Source organism: Phyllostomus discolor, chromosome 3 (genome assembly GCF_004126475.2).
Source record: "Phyllostomus discolor isolate MPI-MPIP mPhyDis1 chromosome 3, mPhyDis1.pri.v3, whole genome shotgun sequence".
Taxonomy (NCBI): domain Eukaryota; kingdom Metazoa; phylum Chordata; class Mammalia; order Chiroptera; family Phyllostomidae; genus Phyllostomus; species Phyllostomus discolor.
In genome coordinates, this window is record NC_040905.2 from 196,161,950 (window position 1) to 196,182,516 (window position 20,567).

The following is a 20,567-nucleotide window of genomic DNA, read 5'->3' on the forward strand; positions in this document are numbered from 1 at the left end:
GAGATTCTAACCATAATGCTCCATGGTGGAGAGTTTCTACCAATGGCTTGAAAAACATACAGGAACTCAGGTACCACTGGGTACGTGCTATCCCAAACACTAGCTGTGATGCTGTGACTTATAATAAAAATCTATTATTTGCATGTGTTCTCCTTCCTGGCACAGAGCTCCTAAAACTCTTGGAATTTCCTAAGTGGTGGGAGCCTCCAAGGTCTTTTGTTATGTTAATGAGGGGACTGTGGGAAAGATCCTCCACCAGAGGATCACCACCGAGGGTTAGACCTTTTCTTCCCACCCACACCCTTTACCTGAATGGGAGAGGAGCTGAGGGTTGAGTCATTAACTAATGGCCAATAATCTAATCAATCGTGTCTACGCAATGAGGCCTCCATAAAAAATCCTCCATAAGGACAACGTTCTGAGAGGTCTGGGTGGTGAGCACGTGGATTTGTGAGGAATGCAGTGCCCCTGGAAAGGGTCTCGAAGCTCTGAGCCCTGTCCCCACACCATGCTCTATGCATCTCTTACCTCCGGCTGTGCCTGAGTTACATTCTTTTATAACAAACCAGAGACTCTGTGGATAAACTGGTTTCCAAAGTCCTGAGCTGCTCTTGCCAATTACTTGAATCCAAGGAGGTTGTGGTTTAGAACCTCTGGGCTATAGGTGTTGGTCAGCAGCACAGGGAACCACCTGGACTTGCAGTTGGTTCCTACAGCGGGGTGAACCCTCCAGTGGGACTGAGCCTTTAATCTGTGGGATCGAACACTATCTCCAGGGAGGTAGTGTCAGAAGTGAGTTCAATTGTAGGCACTCAGGTGGTGTCTAAGCTTTGACTATCAGTCAGTTATTTTAAAAAAAAATTACTTAAAGGAAAGATGACTATATTCCAGTATTTTGCTGTGTATAATATGCACTTTTTTGCCCAAATTTTTGAGGGAAAAATAAGGATGTGCATTATACGTGGGTAGTGCTAAAACATAGGGTGGGCATTATACACAGCAAAATTACCTAGGCAAAAAACTGCTGAGGGGTTTGTGGCTCACGAAGGCTTGTATTCTCTCCCCTCCCAGAGTATTTACTGAGTGCACAGTGTGAGTCAGCTGCAGATTGCCCACATTTAAACAATACAGGGAGACAGAAGGCAAGAAAAATCTAACTTCAGTCTTCACATCTTCCTCTATTCAAGTTATTTGCCAGTAGTGAAGTGGGCAACTTGGAGATTGGCTTCTTTTTTTTCTTCTGATTTTTCTGCAAGCAATTCTGGTGAGCAGTGAGAGGCAAATTGTGGACATTAAGAGAGCTGACTGTGAAATGAAGGGGCCAGGGTAATCCCTCACCAAGCTTCTCTGAACTTGGCCTGCAAAAAGGTGAGCACCTGCAAATCCCACCACGGACACTGTGCGGGGAGAATCAGGTGGAAATGACTGTTTTGAATCAGTTGGGTATTTTCCAAGATGAACTACTTTAAAAGAGGGTCTAACACAGTGTGAGAATGTTTAGGAGGGAAGTAATACCTCATGTAAGGATCCACAGTGAGGAACAGAGCTTCCAGCAGGACCTCTACGAAAAGAAAGCATTCCACAGGCAATTAGAAACTCAAGGCCTCCCCCCTGACCTTCTAAATAACACAGATAATCTTTCAGCCTCAGGGCTGCCCTCTCCTCTGTGCCTTCTGTTGAAGAGGCAAGAAGGACTCTCACATCCGGCCCTGCCCAGCCAGTTGTTGCTCATCATCATCATCATCATCATCACCATCATCATCACCTTTATTCAGCACTCCATGCTTTTCATGGACTATTTCAGCTGATATTTTCAACAATTATTGTTTTCATTTTATTTAAGCTTAGGTTCAGTAACTTGCCCAGGGCCGTGTTTATAACCACTATGTTACAGTGCTCACAGAGGGTTTCATTACCAGTTCCGGTTACTACTAAAGACTGTGCATGTTGCTGGACCTCCTGTACACATTCTCTGGAATTCCAAAGTTGAGTCCCGGCTATCCCAATTTAGCTGGATCGATAACTTTGCCATGCTACTTGATTGCGTGCCCTTTTTGCAAAGCTCACCTACTTGTAAACACCCCTTACAGACACTCCTCGGAGTCTGCTCTACAAAGCTCACTTCGAACATGTTACGAAGTGTGTTGCCATTTCTCTCCCTTAGATTTCTTTATGTCCAACTTGAATAGGCCCTCCCCGCAAGTGGACAGAAGGCCCCTCAGTGAAGGGTGAGGGTTTTTACCTCCTTGTCTCCTCACAGAGAGAGTCTGAACTCTGCTCACAGATCTGTCTCTACTCCACTGCCCTCACCGGACCCACCAGGCTCGAGAGAAAATCCTCCCACGATCTGGTCACAGCCATGTAGACAAATGCACCCATGCATGAGTTTCAGTTACTAAGAAAGAAGAGGGATCCTCCAACGTGAACTCAAGGTTTCATGCAGAGAACTTTGACAAAGTCTCCGTGGCCTATTGCAATATGGCCACGAAAACCTCCCATCTCTGTGTGGCTCCTCCCAATAAAAAGTCTCCCAACAAGAAGTCTACTTCCCTTCCCTAGGTCTGGGCTTGGCTGTGTGACTGGCTTTGACAAACTGACTAGCAAACATGACCCAGGTAGAGGTTTGAAAAGCACTTGCACATTGGAGTTTGGCAATTCTTGCTGCTCTAGATTCGGGTGACCACTGGGAAAATAGAGAGCTCACACTAGTCTGCTAATAAGGCCACACAGAGGAGAAATGAGGCATGAACTGAAGCCACAGAATTTTTTTACCAATAAATGATTGTTGTTTGAAGTCGCTAAGTTTTGGGGTAGTTTTTCATGCAGCAAAGGCTGGCTGATACAACCTCTTTCAACTCAAATCATATGATTATGCCTTACCTCCATTTTTTAAGGGCGGGAGTTCAACAGTCTTCATCTCAAAGTTACTGCCTGTGGGGTGGCCTTCAAAGTGCTTCTTCAAGGTCCAACTCTTAGCACGAACCATCCTGACGCTCCTAGAACACAGCAAACATGTAGTCAAACATTGCAAAGTGACTGGATTATCACAGCTCCCTTAGCCGTGGCACTGAGGCTAGACAGCCGGGTCTACCCACCAACTATTTCTCATTATTATCATTTAGCATCAGTCAGATCTACTTAGTAGCCACTGTTTTTGTTGCTATGTTTTTGTAAGGACTTCATGTGCATTGTTGCATTTTATCCTCATAAACTTCCGGTAGGCATTATTATCATTGCCAGTGTACAGTGTACAGGAGAGAAAACTGAGGCTTCCTTGGAAATCTTCAAGGCCAGGAAAGTGTAACCCAACGCAGAAATTCTTCCCAGCCAACGCTAGGGTACTGAACAGACAGCTGGTGTGCAAATACTCTGTTTCTCATTGCACACCAAGTGAAGCCTAAGAAACAGCATCAAACACAAAGAACCAACTGGAAATCTATGCACATCTTTCAAATGGATAGAGCAGTGATGGCACACATAAACTAATTACTCAATTTCTGAGGTACACCAGAAAATATAGCATATTCCAGAAAATATATTTTTGCTTATTTGACAAAAAAAAGGTATACTGTATTTTGCTGTGTAAAATGCAATTTTTTTCTGCAGAAATTTTTGAGGGAAAAATAAGGATGTGCGTTATACACGGGTAGTACTAATTCTGTATCTATATAAATGTGTTTAATTCTTTCATTTATGCTTATGCTTTAAAAGTGCCACTCTAGCACACTGGCTGGTGTGGCTCAGTGGATTGAGTGTTAGCCTGCAAACCAGAGTTTCTGGTTTGATTCCCAGTCAGGGCACTTGCCTATGTTGCAGACCCAGGTCCCCAGTAGGGGGCACATGAGAGTCAACCACACATTGATATTTCCCTCTCTCCCACCCTTCCTGTCTAAAAATAAGTAAACTCTAGCCCTGGCTGGCTAGCTCAGTGGATTAAGCACCGGCTGCAAACCAAAGCATTGCAGGTTTGATTCCCAGTCAGGGCACATGCCTGGGTTGCAGGCCACGGCCCCCAGAAACTGCACGTTGATGTTTTTCTCCCTCTCTCTTCCTCCCTTCCCTCTCTAAAAATAAATAAAATCTTTTTTAAAAATAAGAGTTTTTAAAAATCTTTTTTAGTGCGACTCTAGAAAGCAATGATAGCCATATGCAAAATAACACCCTGGAATACGATAATCGGCTTTGTTTCTAAATAAAAATAAATAATTGAATTAAAAATTTGAAATGAACGATCCCGCCCCCCTTAAAGTCTGGGCTGAAAATGTAAGTGAATATTATACACAGCAAATACGGTCATTTTGATTCATTCACACCAGATGGATACGGTTGTGTTGCTTAACTGCCATTTTTTTACTTGACAATCTAAGGGAAAAGAGGTCACTATTTACCTGGCTAAACAGCCAGGTATGGTATGTTTTAAAAATTCTTGTAGCACACCGGTTGAAAAATCGCTGGGAGAGAGCAACAGGTTCTAAGACAGACTCAGGAACAACCGAACACCACCGAGTGGCGCTGCTGCTCCGACCCATTTTCAGGAACGAGTTTCCTTTGGCACCGAGGGGGGAAACCCGCACGAAACCGGGAGAAGGTCCCGGGCCAGGCTCTGACTTGCCCGGCATCACCGGGAACCGCGCCTTCCCCACCAGTGGTGGCGCAGCCGCGGGCGGTTCCACTCTGCCCCAGCACCCGCGCCTGGAGGGGACGCTTCTGCAGCGCCGCTGGAGCGCCCGATCCCCCGCCCCGCTCTTCCTTCTGGTTTCTTTTCCCAAAATGGCAGCCGCCGAGAATTCTGAATCCGCCACAGGACCCCCTAGGAAGGGGCCAGCCCGCCACGGAGGGCGCGGTTCAGGGAGCGTCCCGCCCCACCCCACCGGCTTGGGGAGCCCGGTGCGGATGTGCGCCCCGCAGGCACTCCCGCCGCAGGCTGCCCCCCCCCTCCCCGCGCCTCGTGCCCCTCCCCCCCCCGCGCGTGCCCACCCACGGAGCCCCGACCCCTGTCCTTCTCCTTCCACTCTGGTCCCGGTTTTGCAGTCCCGCCAGCGCCTCCGCCAGTCCCCCTTCCCGGAGCAGGCGGCTGCGCGGTGGGTGCCGCCGGAATGCTGGCCGGGCCACGATCCTGTCTCCCGCACCCGTTCCCGGGCTCCTGCCTCCAGCACCCGTTCCCGGGCTCTTCAAGAAGTTTCGGGGGCGGCGGCTTAGGAACGTCAGCTCGGTGTTCTCCGTGCGCACGTCCCGGGGGTTATTCAGCCAAAGGAGAGGGAGAGCAACGCGAGAACACTCCGCAAAGGGCGTTTAGTCGCTCAGCAGGAGGAAGACGTGGGTCCGGGTGGGGAGCTTCACTTACAGCGGTCTGCGGGTTCCACTGCCTGGAGAAGGAGGTTGAGATTGCGCAGCGGAGCACCGGGGGGAGGATTTACTTACAAGGTCCCAGAGAGGGTGGGGCTTCTTCCAGGGCAGAGCTGGGGGTGTGTGTGTGTGTGTGTGTGTGTGTGTTGTGTGTGTGTGTGTGTGTAAAAGCCGCCCGTTGCAGCCGTGCCCGGGTGGTATTGCACCTGCACCAGTGTCCTAACTACGGACCCGGCAGAACCATGATGCTGCATGGGAAAAGGGGTGGCCTCAGGCAGGTAGGTGCAAAGGCAGGGTCCCGGGGTCTGGTCCAATGCTGACTCGGGGCCAACCGCACCCCCCCCCCCACCCCCACTCTGCCCCGCAGCTAGTCAGGCACCAACTCGTCTAACCCCGGGACATGCGAGCTGGTCCCTATTTTGCCTTATGAACACACCTTTGATGAGCCAGTTCGAGGGTCATCTCCTTGATGAGTCCTTCAGAGACTCTTCCAGGTAGGAGTGAATGCTCCTGTCACTGGGGCCCCCACCCCACCCCAGCCCTGCAACATCCAGCCCTGGACAGGACCTCTTCCAAACTCCCAGATCAGTTCTAAGGGAGGGGGTGTGCCCAGTGTGAAGCCTCTGATTTTTTTGTTTGTTTGTTTTTGACTGCTGTGATAGGAAGCCAGCTGCCACCACTCCCCAGTGGTGTACCTTTGAGCGAGTTACATAACCTCTTCCAGCCTGAGTTCACCCATCTGCAAGATGGGGGTGTGAATAGCGCTTTGTGAAAATTGCATGTCTTTTTAATGAGCACCAAGTGCTTAGTCTAGGGCAGGCAGGTGGTAAACTCAAAAAACGCCAGCTCCCAGTAACAATCTTCGTTGCGAGGAGCACCCAAACAGGTGTGGGTGAACTCCTGTCTGGGGATGAATGATCTTGATTCTTGCTCTCGCTTAATTAAATGCTTGGCAATCCACCTTTGACTTGGGGTTTATATAGTCTGCGAATCTGAACCTCCAAATTAAGTGTCCGCCATCTCGTCCATGCCCCTTAACGGCAGGACGTAAACACTTCCCCTTAATTTCCTCCATTCCCCTCCCTGTAAGGCAACCAGTGTCACCAGGGCGGTGCTTGCCGTTTCACTCCCTTCTCTGTAACCATTCATATACATGTGAAAGGTCACTTCCCGTCTTTACAAAAGGGGATCGTTCTAAAGATGGCACTGTGAACCCTTCTCTTTTCTGATTTAACATCACGAACACATCTCTCTCCAAGCAAAGACACACAGACATAACTTGTTCCTTACCAAGTTCATGGGCAATATTCCATAATTTGGGTGTACGACCATTTACTCCCCAAAGTTGAGGCTGTTTCTAGTCTTGTTTTGCGTTGCCGTTATCACCAGGGCCGTGACCAATGTTTCCGTCTGGAGCGCTTCACATTCTAATGCTTTTATTCTTCTACGCTAGGTTCCCCCAAGTGAGGTTGTTAGGTTACAGGGTATGTGTTTTTAGTGTATTAGGCTGAATCCTATGAAAGGGTTGATATTCAGCCACTGTACCCTACCCTAAAGCAAGAGCAGTTTTGTAAGGAGTAGTGTTGTCAGGCTAAATCTAACATATTGTCAGATTACTTTCCCAGAACGTTGCAGCAGTTCACATGCTACTGTCACTGTAGGACTCTGTTCCCCAAGGATGGATGACATCCAGATGATACCAGGACCGAGGTTGTCGTTGCACTCACTGTTTGCCTGTCTGGCAGGTGCAAATAAACCCATGCCCTCCATCCTTGCTGAGACCATGAACTCAGATCTGGCATTTATATCTGTGCCCCTGCACCCACCTGTATCATTTAGGATATTTTTTTTTCTTACAAGTTACACAATGCTCCTACTGGGTTAAAAAATGAGGCGGGTTATTGGCTCACGTGACTGAAAAGTCCAGAGGTAGGATGGACTTCAGGCTTGGTGTGAATCACCACCTGGCATAGTTCATGCTGATACACTGCTTTGCATGACATCAGCATAATCCTAAAACTTGCTTTCTCATGGTGACAGAGTGACTGCAGGAACTGCAGGAACTCTATGACCTACAAGACAGAAAACTACCCATGTCCCCAAATTCCTAGCAAAACTCTCCTACCTCTCCTTGTTTGGACTGTCTCTAAACCCACCTCTGGCCAATTAACCACTGAAAAGCTTAGGTCTTGGTTACCTGAACCTATCACGTGTCATTGGGAGTAGGATTCCTTTTTGCTCTTTGCCAGGCTTTTGATGAACAAGGCACTAAGTGGAAGATTCAGAGCTCCAGGAAGAAGATTTCTCAGTTTGCTCTTGAAGGTTAAGGTTAAGTTATCATTAAATATTAGCTGTACAGTATTTCCAGTCTCTCACAAAAGGTTTGTTGGCTTTGAAAGCTTTCAACAAAATTGTTGAAAGAAACCTGGTGTCTCTGAGAGATTATATATTGCATTGCTAGGGCTGCCATAACACACACCGTAGTTTGAGTGGCTTACACAACCGAAATTGATTTCCCTGGGGTTGTGGAGGCTGGAAGTCCAAGATCAAAGTTGACGTGGACACCAGCCCACAGTGTCCGAGGCGTTATGGATGAGATACGAGACAAATTCACACGGACTACCGAGTCCTGTGGCAGGAAAAGGGGCTGCACAGCTACTCTCTCAAGGGGAAAGCGCCCTGACCCTTGTCTTGACAAACTTTTATTGGGTTCAATTTGCACAGAAATAAAGTTCATCAATCATTGTCAGGCAGAAATGATTAAACAATAGATCACATTCAAAGAACTTTGAGGGCCTATGTTGAGTCAGGGTCAGATAGCTAAAGGGCTGTAAAACTTTAGGGCACAAACTCACTTCCTGCTTGGTCCCTTATTATTTAAATTGAGGGTATTAGCAGAGTAGGTTTCATAGGATTTCATGCATTCTTTGTTAGCCCTAGAGAACCTGCCCTTTCCAGCACAGGGATGCACCGCCCTCTCTCATTTTTCAGGCTTAAGTCAGGCAGGGGAAGTAAGGCAGCTGAGAGATTAGGAGACTTCAGACAGAATAAGGACTCAGGCTGTGTCAAAGCCGAGGGGCGAGGGTCCATCACTCCCTTTTGTTATAGCCCCTCAAGTCCTTCCCTGGGGAATCTTACCCGTCATTGGCTAACTGATTAAGCATTGGGGGCCAGGCAGGGTGAAGAAAAAGGAGCAGAAGCAGCACCCTTGCCAGGGAGATAAGCTTTGTCTCCTTAGTGGCTTATGGTCTGAAGGTCACTCACTCAGCCTTAGCCATGGGCGGGGCGGGGGCGGGGGGCGGGTTACAGCTCCTGAAACCAGGCAGGACGGTTCCCAACACAAAGTGTTGGCAGGTCAGGGTTCTGCTAAGCCCTTGCTCCTTGGCTCGCTGATGGCCTCCCTCTTCCTGTGTCTTCACACGGACATTTCTCTGTCCTGACACATCCCTGGTGTCCCTCTCTCTCTCCTTTAAGGACACCAGTCATGTGGGACTAGGGACCCACCTAACTGTCTCTGTTGAAGTGAATCATCTCTTTCAAGGGCCTGTCTCCACCCATGCAGTCCCCTGGTATGAGCCCACTCACAGGAACTCATCTAACCTTAATCACTTCTTTGAAATTCTGTCTCCAAATTCAGTTACATTCTGAGGTGCTGGGGTTGGGACTTCAACACACGAATTTGGGGGGAACACAATGCAGCCCACAACAGAGCGCTGGGTTACAATGTGGTGGAGGCGCCCTGCGAGGCGTTGTGGAGCAATCAGAAGCACTGGGTGAGCTGTGCACGAAGCAACCTGGGTGAACCCTAACAGCACCACGCTGCGTGAGAAAAGCAAGGAACAGAGTGACGTAGGAAACCCAGCACCACTTCCATAAATTACAAGGATATGTTCACAGCACACATTATGCGAGAACATTTACCAAAACCCCAAACTGTACGTCAGACATGTCACAAGAGTTGCTGACAGTAGGAGGAGAAAAAGAGTAGGGGATGGAGAGTTTTTTGTTTGTTTTCAAGGAACACAGATTAATGGAAGAGAGAGAAATTGGAGAGAGACAGAGAGAGAATTCAGCAGACCAGTGGTGATAATGTACCATAAACTCTGACGAACTCAACCCTTTGGGCCCGAGGTACAAAATCAAATATTAGCAGCAAAGGAACCACGACACCCCGCCCCCACCTCCTTAAGCAGTGAAGTCAAAGAGAGATATCGCCGCAGTCCAGCTCCGTGGACACGGGACGACCTCCTTCCCTTTTTTACCTGAAATATTTAGTCCAAGTGGTGACATCCAATTGCAACATGTCCTTTCCCATTTGGGGCACGGAGAGTTTACGGTTTCTCCATTCTCTAACAGAAATGTCACAAAGCAACTAAAGTAAAAAAAAAAAAAAAAATCATATATAACTCATGGCAGAGAACCAGATACAAAGACTTTGGAAAAAACGTCTCAAGCTCGGCAGATCCAGGGTCAGATCGTGCTGATTCCCTGACCGATACACAGCCTCTCCTTAGTCCTTCCCCGGTTCTGTCCAGGGGAGCAGTGTGCTCAGGTAGGGGACTCGCCTTTCCAGGCTCCTTTGCAGCTGGGGTTTGGGCACAGTTCTGCTCAGTAAGATGTGACCAGAAATCTAATGGGTAGGGCTTTCAGGAAAGTTGTTGGTGTCCTGATTAAAATAAAAAGTAACAAACTCAACAGACATGCATTTCTTATTGTTTGTCCTTCCTGCTTGTAATGTGGAGTGCTTCTCCGTGCAACACACATTTCGTGACCGTGGAGAAGAAAGCCACGCACTCGAGATGACAGGGGAGCAGGGGACAGGAATCTGGTTTCCTGAGCCCTGGACGTCCTACTCTGGACTCCTGGTTAAGGCGGGGTGGGGGCGGGGAAAGTGCTTTGTAAGCCCTTGTGGTTTGGGTTTCTTTCTTTTTTACTTCCTTTAGAATTATTTTATTGCATCATAAATGTCCAATAGCTTCTTAACTCGACACAGGCACTTGATGTTTTTAAAGCAAAAACGTTATGTCTTATTACACCATGATCCTGGCTAACAGCTTTTCAAAACTCTGAGAAAAAGGTTTCACATGTCACCTGGAGCTTACAGACTTAACATTGTCAAAGGAGGAATGCTTCTATGCTCTTACAAAGACGACTAGAAATAAGCAACAATTAAAAAGCTAAGAAACTGTCTCAAAGGTCTGTTGTTGTTTTTTTTCAGTCCTTCCACTGCAGCAAGGTAACATTATTTCGTAATCCGATCCACTCACACACACGGCTCTCCACGTCCGTCCGCTCTGGCGTCCCCCGCCGCATCACTGCACACGGACGCAGGGCTGAGATTAGAGTTTCCTTCACATGGTTGTTCAGTGACCTGAAGGTGCTCTGTCACCTCTGGGCTCTCAGCCTCTCCTGGTTCTACAGCGAAGCCCGTGGCAAACAGGAAGAAGCTCAATATCAGCTTCTCCCTCCACAACCCCCACTCCCTCCAGGACTACAGTTTCCTCCACCACAGGGTCCCCCATGTTCCTGCTACCACTAAAATCTCCACTCTCCACTGGGCCATAGTTAGAAGGTTGCTGGTTATCATTTCCCAAATCATTACAATTTCCACTTCCATGATCTCCTCCTCCACAGTTGGCATAACCACCTCCGTAGCCCCCACCCTCGGCCTGGTTTCTGAAACCACTGAAAACAGCCCTGATCTCCTGGGAATGGAATAGGCTAAGCCTGGGCAACCTTCCTGGTGAGAATTTATCAAGTCCAACTGTCTTCTGGGTGAAGGAAGGACTATTAGGACAATTGGTCAAGATGCCACTCACCTCAGCTCTTAGCCTGGGGGGTAAAAATTTCCAAAGCTCACCTGGCCCATGCGGAGTGGAATCCAGGGAAGCACATACTATTCGCCCCCACTGCAGAAGTGCCAAGGTCACGTAACAAGGGAAGACTGAGGGACTGTTCCAGATGAAAGGAGACTGAAGGGGCAGGAAACTGGATGCGGGGCATGGGTCTGGACTGCACTGAGGCAGACAGGATAGACCTCTGGAGAACTGTAAGGGGGACCCTAAGTTAGATCAGGAGTCGGCGAGCTACAGGTGGCCATTTGGTCAAATCCAGCCGACTGTCTATTTCTGTGTAGCCTGAAAGCTAAATGGTGTTTACATTTTTAAAACATTGTGGCGAAAAACACCTAACATCAAATTTACCACCTCAGCCACTTTACACTGTGTAGCTGAAGTATTAACTATTGTCACATTATTGTCTAACAGGTCTCTGGATTTTTCACCCTGCAAAACCGAAACTCTGTGCCCACTGAACTACAACAGCCCACTCTTGTCTCCCCACGCCGCCCACAACCACAGGTTTGCTCCTGTGTCTGTAGCCGACTCCTTCAGATGCCTTAGAGAAGTGGAATCATACAGTACTTGCTTTTTGGTGACAAGTTTATTTCACTTAGCATGTTCTCAGGTTTCATCCATTTTGTAGCATGTGACAGGATTTCCTTTTTTTAAAGATTTTATTTATTTTTAGAGAGGGAAGGGAGGGAGATAGAGAGAGAGAGAAACATCAATGTGCAGTTGCTAGGGGTCATGGCCTGCAACCCAGGAATCGAACCTGCGACACTTTGGTTTGCAGCCCGAGCTCAACCCACTGAGCTACGCCAGCCAGGGCCTTTTTTTTTTTTTTTAAGGCTGAATAATGTTCCATTGTTCTGTCCATTCAAATAACTAGAAAATACTTATTACAGGTTATTCCTATTAAATAGCTTACTATATACATCAGTGGGAACCTTTGATGTAGGCACTTGGTTCAGAGGGAAACTTGGGTCCCCTGAGTAGGTATAAGACAGGAAGGAGGGAAGAGAGAAGTCAAAAAGAGGAAAGAAGAAAAAAGAAATGACCCCAAATTTTGGAAGGCAATGAGGCAGGATTCAGAGACATTTTAGTCTGCCCTAGCTTCTCGTTATTATGGAATGAAATCTGCCCCGAAGCTTCTTATATCAAATTATTCGTTTTACATCAAAAGAATTTTGGGTGAAGGCAAATTATATTTTAAATGTTTTTGTTATTTAGGTCAAAGTTACTAGTGATATAAAATTCATAAATTATACAGTAGCAGTTTGTTTTTCTTATTAGAACATTACAAATTATATAAGTAGGTGCAGTGTTGCTGTGATAAGGCGTTCACCGACATAAAAAAAGGAAAATTTAAATTGGGAGCCTGCAGGTCTGGTCATGTTCAGGGAAAGTCCCTGGATTGGCCTATGACTTGGCAATTTTCTATTAAGGCAATTCCTATAGGGAGTGACTCTTAAATTCATTAACCAAAGATTATTTTTAAACCACCCTGACTTCTTAATGTGCTTATTTTCAACAGTGAGTAATAAAAATAATGTTTACTTTTCCCATTCAAGATTGTGCACAAAGGCCCACAGGTATTTGTGCAGGAGGCGGCGTGGCCGGAAGAACTGGATCTGAACACTGGCCTCACCTCTGACCTGCTTTGTACCTTCGGGTGACTCGCGTGTCTTCAGGGGCAAATGTTTCATCCGTGTCACTGAAAAATCCACGCATGTTCACATACCTGATGAAGTCGTGATATAGTGTACATGAAAACAATTTCCAGCCTCCGAGGGCTACACCAGTAAGGGTTTATGAGGATGAACACAGGGACCAGCGTGTTCTGTCAAGGAATAAGCCATCGAAAACATGCATTTTCATGGAGAGACAGGATCTGCTGACCTTTTTGATTTTCTGCATTTGCCTTCTAGATCCACTCCCCAACCTGCTCCTCACCAGTAGGCCCCCTTCCCCCCAGCTTCTGATTGCTTTGGGTGGGTCCAGTGATGATTCTCACTGTGGGTTACTTGGGGGTGGCCTGTCCCACTAACAAAAGCCACAGGGCCTGCAGGCTGCCCCTGGGCACTCCTCCCTCCCCTGACCACTTCTGACCCAAGTGGCTGGGGGTGGGGTATCTACTCTGTCCTTTGCCATTCTTTGTCATGCCAAGTTCAAGGAGGGCACGGACTAGATAACAAGAGGGTGTTGTTCAGAAGTTGGCCCCCCTCTGGTCAGCCGCAGCACCCGGAGGAATGGCTGTGCCATGGGAATGGGTCACTGTTAAGTGTATTAGAGTCTTCCTCCTCCGGGTGTGGCCCCCGACCAGCAGCGACAGCAGCCCCAGCTGTGAGCTTGTTAGAAATGGAAATGCAGAGTCTAGGGCCCACTTCAGACCTCCCGGCTCACAAACCACCTTTTGAACAAGATCCCCAGGTGAGTCTGATGCACAGCTTACAGTCTGAGAAGCGCTGTGTTCAAGTTTTCTATGTGGGGAACCCGGAAAAACGTTAACGGCCCTCTGGGCATGAAGGAGTAAGTGTGTGCACACGTGGGTAATCTAAGTGACCTTGTGGCCCCTAATACTCTCCCCTTCACACATCACTCCATCATCTCAGGAGATCACCCTAGCTCCTGCCGGGCATTCTGAAGCCCTGTAGTTTGTCCTGGAGTCTCTGCTTGCTGCTTCATGATCTCATTATACCAGGCTATCATCTCCCCGAAGCGTGTCTGCTCCACACAATGCTACCCCTGCATCTTGTCACCTCCGCACAGCCGTGGCACGGTCTCCTTCCACCAGTGCCCCACAAGCCCCATGGTGGCCTTCAAAATTCTGCTTGTTCGGGAGTAGGGTTTAGTAACAAGCACCCGTGTCCCACTGCTGGCGTGCAACGTGCCCAGTTAGAAGCTTTTGGCCAGGAGAAGTGAGCTGGCAAGAAAGCAGTTTATATCCTTTGCTCTTTTTCTGGAAGGCTTGGTTGAAGAAACACCTACCTCTTGGCTGGGTCCCCGTAGCAGAGAGACTGAGGGCTCTGCCTGGACAGGCTGGGGCCTGTGCTGGGAGAGGCTGAAATGCCAGGCTGACGTTTGCCAACGCCTTCGCTGCTCTGGTCAGGCTTCATGAAAGCCTCTCCTCGTGAAAGGAACAAGGCAGTGGGTGGGTTGGAGCGGGGTCTCAAGGGACTAAATATATATAATAAAAAAATAAGCGCAGAAAAAAAGAGAAAGGAATGAGGAGGTGGCAGAGCATAAAGCTCAACTTTAATACCCTTGTGGGTCTTTTATTTATGTGCTCTGCTTGCCGTGGTTTTGAGTTGCTGGCCGTTTACTGCCATAACAATAATAATTGTGGGTTAGAATTTTAAGTCCAAGTGAGTTTCAGATAAGATTCCCAGGTGCTTCATTACTATCACCCCATGGCCAATGCCTCCAGCTTCCTTGCTCCCCCCTTCCTCCACCAGTTACTTTGGCACAGCCTGTAACACTACATAAAACCAGCCGTTGTCTCTGTCGTGCTTTCCCATGAGCGTTACTGGCGAGAATCACGCAACCAGATGGACGGGTCGTCTGTTATCACGAACCGTCACGGCGGCACACGCAGCGCTGCCCCGCAACCCCAGAAGTTCTCCCGTGTGTTTGCTTTCTCGCAGCCTGTGATAATAATGTTACACCTCCCCTTCTGTTCTCCAACCTCAGCCCTCAGGAGATGATCTTACCTTACTGAGAAACAGAAGCCATTCGACCAGAGGCCCTGCGGGTTCGCGGTTGCAGTTGCGCACGTCTGCATCCGCACGCATTTTCTCTTTCCTCCCTGCGATGAGGAGGAGGGAGCGTCTCTCCTCCCACCAAAGGCTAATGGGATACTTGGGTCGCGCGTCTCTGACAGCCTTCCCAGGCTACTTGGGTTCCTTCTTTTCTTCAGCATAACCAACCTCTTGTGTATCAAGTAGAATGCTTTCCACTGCAAATAAAAGGACAAAAATCACGTGTAGACTAAAGGCTCCTAAGTTCACATCTCTGCTCATGCTCATTAGCACACTCACACGCCCTTAAGCTTCCCGTGTAAAAATCTTACCATGGAGAATATTTCTGAAATGACTCTTGATCTAACTTCGTAGATTGTTTAGGTGAAACGTAAATAGGAGTCAGCCTGCACACTGGAGATCTTTCTTTGTGTTTTTCCTCCCTGTAAAAACGGAGCCAAATGCCAGTGTTAACATTGCATGTTTGGCTCACAATCCTCTGAACCACCATCCTGTTATGAACCATGCCAGGGGAGTGGGCATTGGAACTATGTTTCGCTCTCCCCTTCTATCTATAAAACCATTCGGATAGATTTCTTTTCCCTTCTTAGATGCTTGGCTTAAAAAAAAAGTGTTTCATTCATGAATTCGGAGGAAAGGCTAAGAAAAATGGAAACCATTTTTTTATGGTGGTATTTAGCTATTATAACAGACTGTGAAGAAATGGGTAGCGCCCTCTGGTGGAAAACTTTGGTACTGGCATAGTTGCAGTTGGGTTCACAGTTCCAGTTGCAAAGTTAGGGTGCCAGGATGACTTCTCTCCAGAATCTGTGCTCAACGAGATTTTTATCTGTGTCTCTCTGGTGGTCAGCAAGTAAGCAGCTGGCTTCTGTCTCCTTGATGACCTAGGGGCGCGGGATATAAACCCACTTGGAGTGGCCAGTGTGAGTCGTGTGACTTTTCTGCTTGACCTAAGTAAAATGCCACAGGAGTGGGAGAATTGTGAACTGAGTTTTTCCACAGAAGTAACTAGTGGGCTGAAGAGTGTGTGTGAAAAAACCTGGAAGAACCTTCCACCCTACCCTGTTCTTCAAGTGGATTCTGATAGCAGAGATAAGGAACAGATACTAACTCTTTTTTCAAAAATGTAGGAATATGTCCATAAAGTAGAAGAGACATTCCATTCACACAAATCTGACAAAATTTAAAAATGGGATTGACAATAAAATTTGTAATCTTCCAATTGCATAAACCACCTCACTCATCTAGCAGACCTCTGGGCTAGCAGATATCACCAAAAGGAAATTTTGAGCAATGCTGGTTTTGAGTTAGTTTCCCCCAGTATTATAATATTCTTTAATTTTTTAAAAAGATCTTGCAGTACCAATCCTTTGCCTTGTAAGTATAGAGAACTTTAAAATACTGTAATATCCCAAAGTCACATACAAGTGGGGACCCAAAATAGTTGGAATTTTTAACAAAAAACTGTGTATTTATTCTTACATGTTTAAACTTCAGTCACCTTCAAAGATCTCTCCATCTGATGCAATACACTTATTGAGACATTTTTTCCACTGCTCAAAACAATTCTTGAACTTGTCCATTTTGATGCTTTTTTGTGCTTCTGCTATTTTTTGTTTCATCTCTTCCACATTAGCAAAACGTGTTAAAAAGACTTAGGGTTTTTTTCATCCAGAGAAATAAACAAACAAACAAAAAAAGCTTCTCAGGGAGAGCTCGGGTGCATAGGGGGGTGGGGCATGTGGGTCATGCTGGTTTTGGTCAAAAACTGCTGAACGCTCAGCGCGTGTGAACAGGTGCACTGGTAAATTACTCATTATGAAATGAGCAAATGCGTTGAGTCTTCAAAAAAATTCACTGAAGCCAAAAAATAAAAATTCACTGAAGCCAAACACGGCCTCTCACAACAGACACCAGCTGGTGCACCGACACAGACGGGCTCCTAGAACACCCACGCAGAGGGGGAAGCCCGTACTACAAGGGGCCCGCCCTCCCTAACTCCAGTGTTGGGGGGAGGTCCCCCCTCATATGGAATGGCTGTTTTTTAGTTAGTGATTTGTGGATGTGTAGGTGTAATGTTTTTACTTACACAAATTAAGTTTCAGGCCAAGAAAGTTGATAAAAGATGAAGAAAGTAGACTGAATTTGAATGGAAAGACCTTTTTAAAAAAGTCTGGTATCCAGAAATTATAATAAGAAGTCCTCTCTCATTTTAGGTAAATGGAGATCACAGACACATCTCCACTGGTCATGATTTTTGATGGGACCAAGCAGTGGTCATTGCCATGGCAACACAAGTGCCAGCTCTCTGGGGGCCCGGGTTATGCCAGCCCTGCTGCTATAGTGCAGACCCATTCGGTTAAAATTTATGGTCAGAACACTTTCTTGTCTTTACTGTTTTGCCATTGGTTATGTAGACAAAGCCAATCAACTCCAAATTATTTTACCTGGATTATTCAGCTAGTAAATTAGTCAACTTAATCATCAGTCAGAAAATATCTATGAAATGCTAATTCTGTACAAGGCATTATGGGAACACAAAGAATTACAAGGCATGACCTTAATTTCTTTTTACAGACTTTTTTTTAGGGCAGTTTTAAGTTCATAGCAGAATTAAGGGGAAGGTGCAGATAGTTCCCAAATGCCCCTCCCCCACCACCTGCACAGCCTCTCCCATTATCAATGTCCCCACCAGAGCGGGACATTTGTGACAATGGATGAACTTACTTTGACACGTCACGATCACCCGAAGTCCACAGTTTACATCATGGTTCATTCTTGGTGTTGCAACTTTCTACTTGTTTGAATAAATGTATGATGACATGTGTCCATTATTACAGTGTCATGTAGAGTATTTTCACCTCCCTAAAATTCTCTGGGCTCTGCCTCTCCATCCCTCCCTCTGGCAGCCCCTGAGCCCTGACAACCACTGATCTTTTCACTGTCCCTATAGTTTTGCCTTTTCTAGAATGTCATACAGTTGGAATCATCCAGCATGATTTCAAATTGCCTTCTTTTACTTACCAATATCCTTTAGTATTCCTTCATGTCTTTTCATGGCTTGATAACTTACCTCTTTTTAGTGCCAAATAATATTCCTCTGTCTGTGTGTACCACAGTTAATCCACTCACCTACAAAAAGATAACTTCTTGCTTCCAAGATTTGGCAATTCTGAATAAAGCTGCTGTACACACGTGTATCCTTGTGCAGGTTTGGGGTGGACATACATTTTCAGGTCCTTTGGGTGAATACCAAGGAGTACCATGTCTAGATCATATGGTAAGAGTATGTGTAGTTTTATAAGAAAATGCCAAGCTGGAGGGGTGCATTGTGCAGGAGTGTTGACTTCAGGTGGTGAACACACAATACTATGTACAGATGTTGTGTTACGGAATTGTCACCTGAAACCTACATAATTTTACTACCAATGCCACCCCAATAAACTCAACAGAGAGAAAATGCCCACGTGTCTTCCCACCAGCCGTGACTGAGAGTGCCTCTCACTCCACATCCTCTCTAGTGCTCGGCGTTGTCGGGGTTCTGGATCTTGGCCATTCAAATAGGTCTGTAGTGGAGTCTCAGCGTTGTTTTAATTCCATTTCCCTGATGACACATAAATCTGGAACAACTTTTCACATGCTTATCTGGTTTTTGTACAAGGTGCATCTTCTCTGGTGAGGCGATTCTTAGGGTGACTCATCTTTTAATCCAGTTACTTGTTTTTTCACTATTGAGTTTTAAGAGTTCTTTGTACATTTTGGATAACCATTCTTTATCAGATAGATGTGTCTTTTGCAAAGATTTTCTTTCTTCCATTTCGTGGCTTGTGTTCTCATTCTCTTCATGTTGTCTTTTGCAGAGCTGGAGTTTTTTTATTTTAATGGAGTCTAGCTTATCAGTTATTTCCTTCGTGGATCGTGCCTTTGGTGTTGCCTCTTTAAAGCCACTGCCATACTCGAGTTGAGTTAGCTTTTTAAACTGTAATTTTATTTTTTTTAAATATATGTCCTTCAAAGCATTTCTTTCTCTACTTCGAAGGGAAAGATTTCAATCTTGAGACTTCCTGCAATTTGTGTGAATTAACTGTGAGTGTACTCGCAAATTTGCAAATATTATTAATAGAGACTTCCTCTTTGGAATAGAAGTATGTGTGCTTGGTCTGCGACATGTGAGTGTCAAATGAAATGAACTTTGTGAAAGTTTCAAGTCCATGTTGATTCTAGAAAATTGTGTTCCATATGACGTTCCAATACCGTTTATCAAAGCTTAAAAGTGCTGTAGAGATCAATCCCAATGACCAGAATTCTAAACACAGCTGTGACCAAGTTGCTAATTGCTAAACTCTGCTAGCCTAAGTCAGCTCACTAACCGAAATTATTTGGCTGGAAGTTGTCTGTAAAGGAATCAGTTTACTGTGCTGCTTATTTCTCCTTATGAAGAAATTCAAAGTACAAGTAGATAAGGCCACACCTCAAAATTCCCTCTGTGACTATTCAGTTTTGGACTCTGGACTAAAAGAAATGGAGGCAAAGGCCAGATTTTAGGTAACAAGGATGTTTTGGTTTAAGATGTTATTATATGCAAATAATTTATACTGGTCAACACAACCCACCCAATCAGAAGATTGTTCTGATTTACCGAACACCGGTGATAACAGCCCCATTCTACTCCTTGCCTGGGTTCCCGCAGGGACAGCGAAGGCCAAGCCACGGGCTTCTTGCGTCACTGCGCTGCGTCACAAAGCCGGGGAGAGAGAAGCTCCGCCCCGTGGGCGGGGTTGTGGGGAAAGCGTCGGGAATCGGGTAGCCCTGTGGCTGCCAAGTAGTACGTCCATTCCTACTGGGTCAAGTTGGAGGACGTTTTACAAACGATTTTGGATTCCATTAGCTCTCATTCTTTCCTGGTTTGGGTGTACATTATGTGTATTTTACCACAATAAAAAAAAACAACTAGTCTCAGACTTGGGGCAAAAGAGTCCTCTGTATTTTTTAAGTTCTTATTTTTTATTTTTTATTTATTTTTAGAGAGGGAAGGGAGGGAGAAAGAGAGAGAGAGAGAGAAACATCACTGTGCGGTGCTGGGGGCCATGGCCTGCCTGCAACCCAGGCATATGCCCTGACTGGGAATGGAACCTGTGATGGTTTGGTTCGCAGCCCGCGCTCAATCCACTGAGCTACGCCAGCCAGGGCTCATTTTTTAAGTTCTTAATCTATTTACTTTTCCCTCAGCCCCAGAGCTAGTAGCATTCTTTGCATTTATTTTTATGGTGATAAACATAAAATTTACCATCGGAGCCATTTTAAAGTGCACAGGTCAGTGACATTAAGTTCCTTTACAACGTTGTGTGACCATCGCTTCGATCTAGTTCCAGAGCTTTCCATCGCCCCAAAGCAATTCCTGTAGCCACTAAGCATCCATTTACTGTTTCTTTTGCTCCGAGGAGAGATTGGGGTTGTCACACGAGCATGTGCTCGCTGCTGTGGTGAAAAAAAGCTGTCCCCTGCTGAGGGCTAACCGCAAACCAGGTGACTTACAATCACAGAACTGTCTTCTCTCACGGTTCGGTAGGTTCAAGTCTGAAATCGAGGTGTCCACGGGGCTGGTCCCTTCTGGGACCTCTGA

General features: G+C 46.4%; 1 protein-coding gene across 2 annotated transcripts in view; it reads right to left on the reverse strand.

Annotated features, from left to right (window-relative positions):
• The window catches only part of PTGR1 (prostaglandin reductase 1), a 36,763-nt gene extending 18,309 nt beyond the window's left edge, over positions 1–18,454 (reverse strand). The window contains exons 1-4 of one of the 2 annotated variants that reach the window (XM_036022047.1): positions 18,450–18,454; positions 17,610–17,614; positions 2,881–2,996; positions 1,516–1,561 (exon numbers count right to left, since the gene is read on the reverse strand). In XM_036022047.1, the coding sequence (XP_035877940.1) occupies positions 1,516–1,561; positions 2,881–2,986 (152 nt within the window). In that variant the 5' untranslated portion in view covers positions 2,987–2,996; positions 17,610–17,614; positions 18,450–18,454. Of the gene's footprint in view, positions 1–1,515; positions 1,562–2,880; positions 2,997–5,344; positions 5,453–17,609; positions 17,615–18,449 lie in introns of those variants that run through there. The other variant, XM_028519287.2, reaches the window with a different exon arrangement.
• Positions 18,455–20,567: the final 2,113 nt, after the last annotated feature.